The 14143-nt window shown below is 25.1% G+C and overlaps 2 protein-coding genes across 3 annotated transcripts; one reads left to right on the top strand and one right to left on the bottom strand.

The window, feature by feature from the left end:
• Positions 1-598: 598 nt before the first annotated feature.
• LOC113555731 lies at positions 599-1093 on the bottom strand. Its single transcript, XM_026960252.1, has 2 exons — positions 710-1093; positions 599-626 (listed from the first exon to the last, which is right to left on the bottom strand). Exon 1 carries the CDS (start codon positions 1091-1093, stop codon positions 761-763), a length of 333 nt encoding a protein of 110 aa, XP_026816053.1. The 3' UTR covers positions 599-626; positions 710-760.
• A 3964-nt stretch (positions 1094-5057) lies between these two features.
• Positions 5058-12276, top strand: LOC113557494. 2 transcript variants are annotated; one of them, XM_026963048.1, is made up of 14 exons: positions 5058-5219; positions 6457-6508; positions 6612-6715; positions 7538-7729; positions 7934-8083; positions 8143-8337; positions 8433-8661; positions 8733-9009; positions 9673-9866; positions 10171-10278; positions 10346-10478; positions 11524-11754; positions 11831-11995; positions 12075-12276. In XM_026963048.1, the coding sequence occupies exons 1-14, from the start codon at positions 5212-5214 to the stop codon at positions 12218-12220; spliced, it is 2184 nt and encodes a 727-aa protein (XP_026818849.1). In that variant the 5' UTR covers positions 5058-5211; the 3' UTR covers positions 12221-12276. The 2 variants fall into 2 exon arrangements, with proteins under 2 accessions (XP_026818849.1, XP_026818850.1); XM_026963049.1 differs by lacking the exons at positions 5058-5219; positions 6457-6508 and having other exon boundaries at positions 6656-6715; positions 7591-7729; positions 12075-12220.
• The last annotated feature ends 1867 nt before the right edge of the window (positions 12277-14143 follow it).

Genomic DNA, 14143 nt, shown 5'->3' with positions numbered 1-14143 from the left:
GTCTTGCAGTTATAGTACAGTAAATTTATAATCTATCATTTAACTGGTACTGACTTACCATTATAAATATTATGTATAGAACTAACTTACCAGCTAACCTTATGTCTAGAACTAAAGTTTAAATTGTTTCTTTTACCTGAATTTCTGTACCTAAAAGATGTTTAACGTATACTCACGAATTCAGTTTTATTTTAATACGTTCTACAAAATATTTGTTATATTTAATATGAGGACTTTTAATTTTGTTTTTTGAAACAATACAATTAAATATTAACTTTACTTATTTTTTTACAAAGACACAGATTCAATAAGCTTTTAATTTAGAAATTATTTTATTTTGTTAAATCAATTACTTTTTGTAAAAAAAAAAATGCAAATAGGTAAGTATAAAATTAGTTACCTACCTTAAACAAGTTTATTGAAAAATGAATATTGATTAAAACATATATATTAGTTAAATAATTAATTTTGTTATACTAGTTCTTTATTAACCAATAATGCTATTAAACAACACATATTATATTCTATACTATATTAAATTAATTAAACAGTTGAACATAGCTACATATTTCACAAAAATTACTAATAAAAATCTGTACTCACCAACTTTTTGACTATCCTTGCAGCTTAAAAAATAAATAATTGTTTAACAAAATATTATGTTGATCAATTGAAGTACTAAAATTTATATATAATACTTAATATTTACCTTTCATTTATGTAGAGGATGACGTTTTTTACTGATTGGTATGGATAGAATTTACATAGACACTTTTATTTGCAGACTCATTTCAGCCATTTCAGGTATTAGCAATGATCTACCTTTACCCATATCAGGCATTGGTGGTGGTCCATTTCGATGATCCATACCAGGCTTTGTTGGTGATCCACCTTTACCTATAGTAGGCATTGGTAGCTGTCCTTTTCGACCCATGCCAAACTTTGTTACTAGTCCACGTATACCCATAGTAGGAATTGGTGGTGGCCCATCTTGACCTATAGTAAGCATTAGTGGCTGTCCATCTAAAATATATCTTTTATGGTTGGTGGAGGCAGCGGGAGCGGAGGTAGCAATAGGTGAAAATAAGTTCATTTTTGATGGAAATATATTAATATTAACCATAGAAGCAAGCGAAGGACCTCAAATATATCGAATTGGCTTTTGTAAACCTATTATTACAAATAAAATAAACTATAGTATATTTTAATAATTCAAAAATAATATTTTTGAAAACATTTTGTTACCATTTAACCCTTTCAAAACCGTAATTATTTAATTGGATGAAAAAATTTTATTTTGTTTTTCCTTACTTAGTACCTATTACCTCCTAATTAGTATACCTATAAATACATTTTCATACATTTCCCAACACTAATTTTCGAGATATTGAGTGAGTGACTGTAATGAGCAATGACCCATAGGCTGTTATGGTATTAATTATTTTAATTATTTTTTACTTATATTGTAACCTACAAAAAAAAAAAATAAACTTATACTGCTTTTAACATTTCATTAATTAAACTTTTTTGTATTAATTAAACTTCGTAAAAATTCATCATTTAAACATAAATAAAAACAAAATATAATTATATCGTTATTAAATATATTAATAATAAATTAATAAAAAATAAAAAAAAATTGAAACAAGATAAAATAAATAAGTTTTTGGATTGTAACTCGTTACATTTTACTTTTTGCTTCTTGGTAAAATACATTTTTAATTACTATTTTTTTAGTTAAATATTTAACAATTTAAAATTAAAATAATGTAGAATAAATAACTTGTTTTTGGTTATCATTAGGTATTTACATTTTTCTTTTCAATAATCTGATCTTATATCTACAATCTATAGAATAATATTAAAAAGTGCATCAAATATAAATTCTTTGAAAACATTTTTTTTTAATGTTTACCACACACGAAGTTTATTTCCTGTAATCCCATTACTTCTATTATTTTTCAAAAAACTGAAATGGTTATAATAAGAGATTCATTGCACTGTTATCGAATTATTACAAAAAAATCAGTTAATATATATATATCATATACACAGAAAAATTGTTTCAGAAAACAATAGTTAATCTGTTAATCACTCTATATTAATTGAAAATCAAAACTTACAGATTAAATTAATGTTCCTATAAATCACTATACCACTGAAGTTTTACTTAAAACCAACTGACAGAATATTTAAGTTCCTATCACATATTTTTAAATTGTATCGTAATATACTGTGCACATTTTTAGACAGTCAATTAAGGCGATAAAGCTTTTTTGGTTTCATAATATATAATATACGAAGTAAATTTTGAGAATTTTAGAACTTAATACATGTCCTATAAACCATTAATGACACAATTGTGTTTTTAAAGTATAAATAAAAAAAATGTTATAAGCTTCTTTATTATAATTTTAAAGCAAAATAAATACGCTGAAGCCTCCCTCTAATTTGTGACTAAAAGTAAAACTAATGTAGAATCAGAGCTGTGTCTAACGTTGAGGGAGGCAAAGGGACCCCCTGCATCATACTTTCCATATGTTAAGAACAACGTCAGCTGTTTTTAATACCAATAACCTATTGTTTAGAAAATTTATTTTGCCATCGGTGTCTTTAACTCTTAACCCGTCACTGTGTAGAATAGGTATACACTTAAATAGCTTAATTATTAAAATACCTAGGTATTGGAAAGTTACCATTTTAAATTATTTTGTTGGAAATAAAAATTACTCTGGTAATTAAATATTTTAAATAAACATAATACAAAATGTAGGTAATAAGTTAGATGTATATATGATTATAAATTATATACCTATCTAAATAACTATCATAATAATACAAAAATAAATAATTAAAATGTTGATCAACTATCAATAACATAATATGTTGTTACTATTATTAAAACATTATTAATTATTTGTAGTATACAAATGTATAGGTACCTAGTTTAAAGATATTAGTATATTACCTACTGGATATCAAAGTTCCAAAATCATAACGCATGATAGATTTCACTCCTCGTCTGGCAAAATATTTTGATCCAACACTATCTCTATAATATGTGGTACTGTGGTAGGTAATTTAGGAACAAATTTCCGAGTGAAGGAGAATTTTCAGTAGTTATAGATACAACGTTTTGCCCTCGTAAAATAATGAAACCAAGTATACGCTTTTGTTCAGCGTACCCATAGCTGCCAAGTTTTCGATATTCTTCGCAATCGGCCACAATGACATTCATATACTTATCGAAGGCTGCAAAATATGAACAAACATAATATATTATAGGTGTAAGCAAAATTATCAAATGCTTAACTATTTTGATTGCGTTCAATCGAAATACCTTTAAGTACGCCAATCAATGTTCTTGAATATTGTAAGGTAACAAGCACTCTGTAGTTGATGTGATGCATCATTTTATTAAACTTTGTGAAGGGCTAAGACAAATAAAAATTATTCAATAACAACAAAAATTCCAACACTAAAATTTTAAAAACTAAAAGGTTTTGACAATTCGTAAATTCATGAGACCCCAAAAATGTTTGTAAATCTGAAAATTCTTAAACTAGATCAGTGTTATTAGTGAAAATGTGTAATTTAATATATGTAAACAACTGTCAACTGATCAACACCTATTTGTTCGTAATCAATAATCATACTATAAATCTCGCATAATTATTAAATTGTGTTATTTTATAGTGACTTCGAGGGCGTAATTTTCGGGATTTAAGGGCATGTAACTGAATCCCACATAAATGATTTTTATACTTTACATTTACAGATTTGTTATTGAAAATAAAATACAATTGTTTTTACGCTAATAATAATACTTTGTTTTAATCCTAGTTTATATGTTAAATGTTATTAATTGAATTTCTATTCTTGTTGTAGCCATAGATATATTTTTATTGAACTATATTTGAACATTTAAAGTATTTTAGTATAAAGTTTACTATAAACTATCAAAAAAGTATTTTGAATTTAAAGTGGTTTAATTATTTTTGATTGAAAAAAAAAGTTTTAATATATTTGTATTACATATTATACTTGTTTTAATAGTCCAATTATCAGTATGTTGTAATGTTTAATAATAATTTTCTAATCTGAGGTGCTTAATTATTTTTTACTTATACTAGCGGCCCTGATGTTATTATGGTCAGTTGTTGTTATATTTTTGAATTTTTGTACATTTCGCAAAACAATTTCCTGAGTCACCTAAATCAGTCTGTACCACCTAACTAATGACCAATATATTTATATATAATAATAATATATTATAATTAATTTATAATAAACCTAACCAATAATGTTTATAAATATATTAAATAATAATATAGGTAGATAGATAACCATTATTCTCACTGTCAACAAGTGTAATAATTGTTCCAATGTGCACTTGTATTAGAATTTAATTTTCTAGGAAGTGCTGTAGGCGTGGGCGGATAGGCCATTTTTGGCCTACCGGAAAATTTTAAAAAGGGGCCCCCATATGAAAAAAAAAGGATAAAAAGGGCCCCATTACCGAAATACGAAGGAGGACCCACCGGGAAATGCCTATTCACCCATGTATGGAGGAACTATTGCTCATGCTATGAAAAACACGGTGGTTAGCGCCACCGGCAACCGCATACTACGTACCTTAACCACCGAGAAAACACTAAACAGTTGTATCTTACTGATTGAAGGACTGCGGCGCATACTTACTGCATACTGACGCTGTTGTTTAATTACAAGCTTTTTTTTTTAAGACAATCGTCAATCTGAGATCATTCGTTAGTCGTTACGGACATTACGGTTACAGTAACACATCGACACATCCAATATTGTCGGTTTACATATAGTAACTATAGCCGTGGTTTACATACATGAAAAAGTACGTCAAATCGTATAGTTATTGAACACGACGAGTGTCACGGAACTTGGAATAACGATCAGCCACCTGTTTTTTCGATGTGGACCATGGTTGTTGTTTACTATCTACAACCGAGACGACGACTTCAGGTATATTGTCTTATCACTTATCAGTTATTCTGTGCCGAACTCCATGTGGTATAGTCGTGACTTACGAGTTACATTACTTCACCGGTCACGATAAATTACTGAGTTGTTTGTTTAAATATTTGAGTTATTTAGATTTAAAACTTCAACGTCAATAGCTGGCGGCGTGGAACAGTATAAATTAAACATTAATATAAGCGCACGTCTTGATCAAAAATGGACGAGTGAGTCGGAATCTGATTTTTGTTATTTTTATTATAATATATCTTATTAAATATACTTACAGCTAAAAGTTATACTTATAGCTATAGGTAGTTGTATTTTTTATCATATATTCAATCTGTAAATAAACAAACCTAATTTGCTGATAAAATATAAAATATGTATGGCTTAATGCATAGTAATTAAGTCGATATTAAGTTTTGCAGTACCCTGGTCAATATTTATTTACAATAACTGACTACACACAAGCTAAACATCTATAATGTTTTATTATAACTACTATCTAATGATTGCATGTACTAATTTACTACATTAAAACTATAATATCTACTTTTATCAAACATATAATTTAATTTTAAAGTTTGTATTAGTACACAAAAAACAGTTAGGGCTTCAACACTTTTGTTTCATTTAAAATTACTGCACATTTTTTCCATTATATTTGCTTGTAGAATAAATAATTTAAAACATACCTAGTATAGGTATATGCTCACAGTAAGTGCTATAATATAAACTAAATTCTGATAATTACTTTATAACTAACTGTATAACCCATAGCCCAGAATAGAATGAATAAATATAAAATATGGCGCTATGTAGGTATATCTCAGTTCATGGGAAATTGATGTACTTCACTTTGTGAATGAATTTATAGGCAACTTGCATGTAATAAATATATACATATATATATGATAACTTCCTATTGATATTTTTAAGAACAATCTTTGAATCTTACGTCAAAATCAGTTGAGTAGTTTTTGGTTCTACAAGTGATAAACATATAGACATTGTCTTTATGTATTCATAGTATGAATAATAATTGTTAATTTATGTTAACAGTTGTAAATAATAAAAGCAAAAAAAAAAAATTAAAAATATGAATATTTTTATTTCACATTAAAATGTGACTTAAATTTTAATTAAGAAGACGTTATACCCGTATGTGTTGTCTCTATCTTACTAATGTACATCATAGCAAATTTACGTTCAGCAAAACATATTGTATATTATAAGCTTTAATATTGGAGTCAACTGACTTAGTATCAAACTTAAAGGTAAGAATATTATCTAGGACATGTCATATTTTTTTATTGATATTATAATTTTAAAGTTGTAATATTTTATAATGAGATAGCACATGCAGATATAATGTTTTCTTAATGCTAATTACTTATAAGTACATTGAGTATTTATGATTAGGTTCTTATAATTTAAAAAGTTTTTTGGTTTTTTTTTCAGGAATTGTGCTTATGAGATATGTATGGTTGATTCGTCAAAGGAATTACTGAAGGTTGGTTAATAATTATAACTATTATAATTTAAAAATGTATTTTAATTTAAACCTAAAATAATTATTGTGTAAACAATTGATTTACTTTTATTTATGATTGCAGGAAGGTTTTATTAATTTATGTCAAAAATATGGTACAGTTAAAAATTTTACTCTTCATAAAACCAAATTTGAAAATCAAGCATTTATTCAGTTTGAAGATAATGAGTTAGTAATTTTACTCTTTATAAAAGAAAAATTTTTTCAAATATATTATTGCCATGTAACTGTTAACGGTCATTTATAATTCTTAAATTTTATGTTTTCATAACTGCTGGCGTCCACAGTTGATCATTGCTACTTTGAGTACTATGTAACATGATCATCATTTATTGTAAATAAATATAGTTTTAAATTATTTATTTTTCTGTGGTAATACAATAATGAAAAAGTCCAGTGGCATTGTGGGAACACTTATGATTCATTTGATGTAATAAAAATATTATTATTATTTATTTTTTTAAATATAATAGTTTAGCAAACTAGAAATAACATAAAAAAATATGTGAGGCGTATCGAACCTTAAAGTGTGATGTGGACACCAAGCAGTTATGTGTTAAAAACATTTTATTTATTATTTAATACAATTTAACAATGGCATTTCATATGAGTACTCAATACATATATTGCTATGGAAATATTAACCTAATGTCTGTTATAGGCCATTTTAATACTTCTAGTATTAAAGATACTTTATATAAAACTATTTATTAAAATAAATATTAAATCGAAATTTTCTTGGTAAAATTCACAATAGGGTATAATTTTACTAAGCTCAATTTAAAAAAAATGAAAACTATGAAAAGTAGTTTTGCTTTATACTTTATTATAGTTAAGAACCATATTTGGTTGCAAAATTGTATTTAGACACAGTGTGTAAATAATTCTTATTATCAATTATATAAACTAATATAACATAATTAGTTTATTTTTTACCTAAATGGAGTTTGCAAAAATAATTATTTTATTAACCAACTATTATTTTTATAGTTCTGCATATAAAATGTTAAATGAGAAATCATATTTTCCATCTTTCATATCAGTAGATCTTTCCAATCGAACACAAAAAATGATAAATATTAAAATTGGGAATGAAAATGATGAAGATGAAGAGAAATGTGAATCTGATGAAAATACAAAAACAATTATTAATGAAGACGCAAAAGATGAATCGATAGCTTGGTTAGTTTTTAATAATAAATTTATTGTTTTTTTGTTATAAAAATAATATTAGAGACAATTTATGCTGTTAATCATGTATTTAAAATCCACATAATATATTTCTTACATTTAATTTCATACACTTATTTTATTTTAACAATTAATAAATAATGTATAGTCTTTCCTATCATAGATTAATATTATTGTTGTTTGTATTATTTCCAGGGATTTATTTTATATCGGTCCTAATGTTTCGGGGAAAAATTTAGTTGAGGAATGCAAAGAATTTAAAGCAAATAACAAAATACCTTATAATCTAGGAAATGATGATCTTTTTGGAAGGCCTCTTAATACACAATGGGAAAAAATAGAAAAGTATTTATAATATATCGAAATTAATACATTTTTACAAAATATTATTGATTAAATTGCAGGCCTGAATTTAAAATTAATAATCTTGATTTCTATAATCGTTTTGAAAATTGTACGGGCGGTGAAATTAAAATTGTAAAAAAGTTAAGTCCAAGCATGTTTACTGCTTTGACCACGATTTTTAATGACGGTGAAAATGTACAAGACAAATTAAAGACTATTAGCAATGATATTGAAAGTTCTGATCTTCTAAATATGTAAGTGATCAATTTGTTGTAACTTGCAAATAGTTAATATTATTATAATATTAAATTAATAATTATTTGTTAATGTTATGAAATAAACAATTTAGAAACAATCTGAAGTATGGAATGTTAGTGGGTGCATTTGATAATGTAACTAATTTGTATGGTCGTGGATATGTGACTTTAGTAGCTGGAAATAGTGTTAATGTTGCTTTGAGCGATTATGGTAGAGTAATCAATACAATAAAAATTAGAGAAGTACCTGAAAAATATAATCAGGTACCGGCCTATTCATTTAAAGTGCATACCAAAGGTGACTATGTTCCACAGTTAAAAGTAAGATCAAAATTATTCCTAGTTCTAATCCTCAGAAACTTCTTAATTTCTTATTTATTTTTATGTTTTAGAAAACATCTTATATTTTTAAAGTGGGCAGTGTTTGTCCAACAAGAATCGTATTGATTATATTTGATGAAAATAAAGAAATTAAAGCCCAATTGAAAAAATGGCAGCCTACTATAGAAGAATCGGGTGTTCCATATATTGATCTTAAGAACAATAGCTCAGTAGAACTGCTAAAATTAAATTATATGAACTCAGCATTTATTAGATCAAAAGAAAAGCACCATTTTGAATTTCTTTTTTCATCCTGGAACAATTTGGCAGCTTATTGCTATAAAAATTGTAATTATTATTTTTATATTTGATTCTATATGTATTTAATAATCAAATAACACATTAACTAATATGGTACACAGTAAATTAATTTTAAATATTTTGAAAATATGCTACACTTTATTTTAAGTATTCACTAATCAAAAACATATGTAAATATTTACTTTAATATTTTTATACACCACAACAAAATTATTATTTCATCATTTTATTATTTTAGAAAAAAAGTTACTTTACTATTTTTAAAATTTAAAATGTATTTTATTTCTATTTGATACAATTGTCACTAACAGATATTTTATATTAATTAAAAAGTCTTTTTAAAGAAAAAGTAAAGTAAATTTAATAAAATTTCATTGTGTGCATCAGTCTGGAATCAGTGGTGTGGCAAAAGTTATAGTCTAATATTCCATCCTACCGAAAACCTAATAAAGGCATTTACTTTCATAGTTCTAACTAGTTAATATAGCTAATACTAAATTATTATACGTTAATCATAACTCACCTACCACCATCCCTAAACCATGCTCAGAGGTTATCTCTCGATTATCATTAAACCACTGCATGAAATAACCTGTTATTTTTGCATTATTACCAAATTAAAATTTACAGTTTGCAAAGCATATTATCTTTTTATGTTAAAGTATTTAAAAATTATTTTATTTTTTTTAGCTCAGCCTTTAAAAAGAGAACCAGTTTATGGCGAAATTGTAGGATTTAAATCTACTATAACCAATAATTATGTCAGAGGTAGAGTTCATAAATTTTTTGGAGACGACATTTATTCTGTGAAGCATATGGATAATCCCATAAAAGAAAAGATCAAGTTGTCTGAAATGATTGAACTACAGTTTGAACATAAAAGTGTATGTATTTTTGTTTACTTTCATGAATGATAGCAGACATAATTAAAAATTTTTTACTTCATTTGTTTTTTTATCTTAATATTATTGTGAACTATTGTCTCTGGAGAAAATGGTAAAATAACAATATTTGTCACTGTGTCAATGGACACACAAGTTCGGAATTTAAATATTATTGTTTGATAATTTAAAGTATTTTAATAAGGCTAAATATTATATATATTATATTTAAATGTGTGCTACGAAAATTGTGTAACACCAATTACATTATGTGTGATTATTTTTAAGTAATTTATATTTGTTATAGATACCTGTAAGTTTTATAAAAGTAGGACTGAAAAATGCTTTACCGTATCCTATCCAGTTTGATGCTGAATTTTTAGTCAAACATGTTATAGGTGTTCGCCTTTCTGTGGTAAGTTGACACTTCAAATTAAGAAAAATGTACAGTAATTTTAATTACAGAAAAATAATTTTATTAGCATTTTGATGAATCAAAAGTAGAAGGATGGAAACATGTAGATTTAACTATTATACCCGTAAAAGAAAATATGAATTCTATATTATATAATTTAGTCGAACCATTGTGGCTGAAAGATGATGCTATTACAGATAGTATGTATACAATTTTATATGTTAATTGTTTATTTTTAACATAGTATAAAGTATAAAATAATGTATTTAATATAATTTATAAGATCCTAGTAGGTATTTTTAATTTTGGATTCATTTAGTGTGAGGAAGTTTTTATTCAGTTCATTATGGTTTCAAAATATTAATTTGTATTAATCGTTAAGTGAGCTTATGTACACAATGCTTTTCCGTGGAAATTGTTTTATAAAAATGAATGAACAATTATAGTTTGGCTATCGTAGATGGGAAACCTAATGGGTGTAATCTTGTTAGTTAATTATAACAAGTAGTCATACTTGTAGTATAAACATGTCTTGTAGTAGTTAACAAGTCGTTCCCTATCCCTTCGTGTATTTTTAAAACTTTTTGTTGAATACTTAGTAAGTAAATCATATAAGTTATATGTTAATTAGGAAACTTCAAATAGCTATAGTTCTAGAATTACAATTTTGAAAATAAGATTGATGCATTATATAAAAACAAATATCAATTTTACATAGGTTTCAAAAGAAAACAATTTTAAATCATGTAATAGCTAAACTTCAACTATGTCAAATTGGAATTTTCTAGTTTTAATCTTTTATATTCAAATCAATTATATTTATTATTAATTCCTTAAAATAATATTAACCTTTATTAGGCATAAATTATTTTGAAATTGGTGAGAATTCTATTTGCATTTACCATTTTATGATTTTTATTTATATACAATACTTTATTAAGTAATCGGTGTGATTTTCATCATTTAATGTGTTCAAAGTGTTAATATAACCTTATCAAATATTTTATGTACATCTAATTTATTATCTTTTTTTCTGTAATTATGATCAGTATAATTGGGATTTTAATAATGTAAAAAAGTACCAACATTTTCTTTTATTAGCTGTAAAAAAAACTTTTATAATTTTTAAACAGTAATAATATTAGATATTAAATTACAACATTACAAAACTTATACAATTATTCTAATTAAAAAATATTATTATTTTTAATTTTAATTTTTTTTTTCATAATATTTAAAATATAGGTAGTGATGGAAGCTATTGTAAATACATGGATTTATTAAGGAATGAATTGGTTGAGAAATCTGTGGTGAACATGACGTTTGTTGTGTATCATGATGGAGTATTTTATATGAGAGACAAATTGTTTGGAAAGTCTTTTTCAATTTTATCTGACATGATTAAAGAGTATAGTGGTTTGAATTTAAATCCTTATTTACCACATATTGATGAAGTATGCTTAGGTCAATTTCCAGGTATTTATTACACTTTAGTCTACTCACTGTTTATATATTAATTTGATAATATGCATCTATTATTTTATTATTTTAGATGGTATGTGGTACAGAGTAATATGTGATCAAATGAAACCGGGTTCATTGGTAAAAGTACATTCTATAGATTTGGGAAACATTGCATATTTGAATACTAGAAATTTAAAAAAACTCCCATTAGAATTACTTTTTCATCCAACTCATGTTTCTCTGTGCATTTTAGGTAAATTTTGAATTATTCATATTTCAAATTATATAAATGTCATAAGTTTGATTACACAGTATTATGTTGGTTTTTTTAGATTCTTCCATTCAGATAAATGAAAAAAATATAGAAATATTGCAAAAATATGAAAATACCGATTGCGAAGTAACTGTTTTGAAAAGTTTAGGTGGTAAAAATCATTACTTAATCAACTGTCCATTCTTTGAAGAGATTCTTCAATAACTTCTTAGATATTAGTTATAAGAATAGTTTTAATATCTTAATTTAAGATAATCTATATGGACAACATATATAATCAAAAGAATTTGTATCTATTATAAGCTACATTTAATATTTACTTTTTAGTAACAATTTTTAATTGTACATTGTTATATAAATTAATTTTTTTTTCCTAATTTTTGGATTGATAATTTTTGTTATAAGTTGAATGTAAGTTAGTAAGCGTTCAAATCTAATTCTCAAATCAAATATATTAAATATTTAACTTGGCATAATAACAAGTAAGTTGTAAAATTGATATTTATTTTATATTCATTAGGGTAGGTAAGCCTCAAGCATATTATATTTGATTAAATCTTTAATTTTTTTTTAATCATAAGTAAGATTACATGTATTACTGTAATAAATGGGACAGACTGAGCGTAGTTATTATACTCCGTAACATACAAAAATTTTGATTTTAGATCCATTCAAATTGTATAAATTAGAATATTTTATAACAAAATACATAACTACAATAATTTATAATCTTGTTAATAGGTATGTGATATTTTATTTTCATAAAACAATAATATCTCATAGAAGTATTTAATTTTAACTTTTTTCTTAGTTGTTGATGAATAAATGTTTGTATCATATTATTGCATACATTTCTTAATAGTCTATTAATTATATTAAATCCCAAAAAAGAAATAAAGAAGTATCAAGTGTTTTATTTTCAATACTTAAATTTGTTTTTAAAATAAATAATTTTATTCATAATAAGGTATACAAGCATTAGACATAGTAATAATTAAAATATTAAAAAATACTTAGTGCAAAATAAAAAGCTAAATTATCTCAAATTTAGTCATTTCCTACTGGACTTCCCTTCATAATCTGGGCTTGATATAGACGATATACACTTTAGATTCTTTAGAATTTATCGCATAACAGATTACTTATTCATAATTATGAATTTGTCAACGTCTAAAAACTTTACAATAAAGATATCTCACTTGATAATGATTCTGTAAATTATTCTTTTAAGAAATCATTTTATTTATCAATTGAAGAACAAAATGATCTTAAAAATAAAAAACTTCTTGAAAGTCGAGGTTTGTATCATGATAATTTAAGATTCCATTCCAAATTCCAAACTTGCCTCCGCGTAACTAGGAGAAATTATGATTTTTAACAAAAAAATTACTGTATTAAATATTGATACATATCGATCCATTATTGAGTATATAATATATTTTATGGAAGTCGGAATGGTATGTTAGATATAAATACTCCACATTGAATATAAAATACAATTTACACAATCAATACAATTGTATAGAGTATAGACCTTAAATTTATAGTAGGGATACATTTACACCAATTCCTGGTGTTCAATAAATTTGGAAATTCTTATTATGCATATTTTAATGCTTATACGAAGCAATTACAGATGCTGTACATGACTGCGTGTACACTGCTGTGTATTTATAACTTAGATCATAATAATATACTAATGAACTATGGATAGAGCCACGGCGTATTGTATATTTGTATCCATACAAAAAGTTGTTATCGATATCAGCGACGAGTCTCTTTATTAGGTCCTTGATTTGGGCATGCGTGAGGTTACTCGTCGCATGTTTATCATTTGGATTATTAACGATATAATCGACAGGTATTTTTAGTGGTCCACGAGCAAAATGTGTAATTTATTAATTACAAATTACAAATTATTTGTATAAAAATCACGAATTAAGATGGACGATACTATGAATTGGACATTACGCATTATAAATTAAAATAGTAGATACCTTGATAAATTAGTGAACAAAACAGTTATGAACTTAAATAAGTTTATTGGTATAATATAATCATATATACTTTATAACTTCGTAATAATATAATTTTAATAAATTATCGTTTGTCCATAGACATATAAAT

This window comes from Rhopalosiphum maidis, chromosome 3, assembly GCF_003676215.2.
Source record: "Rhopalosiphum maidis isolate BTI-1 chromosome 3, ASM367621v3, whole genome shotgun sequence".
NCBI lineage: Eukaryota > Metazoa > Arthropoda > Insecta > Hemiptera > Aphididae > Rhopalosiphum > Rhopalosiphum maidis.
The sequence above is the reverse complement of the archived record's forward strand: the minus strand, read 5'-3'. Positions and strand labels throughout refer to the sequence as shown.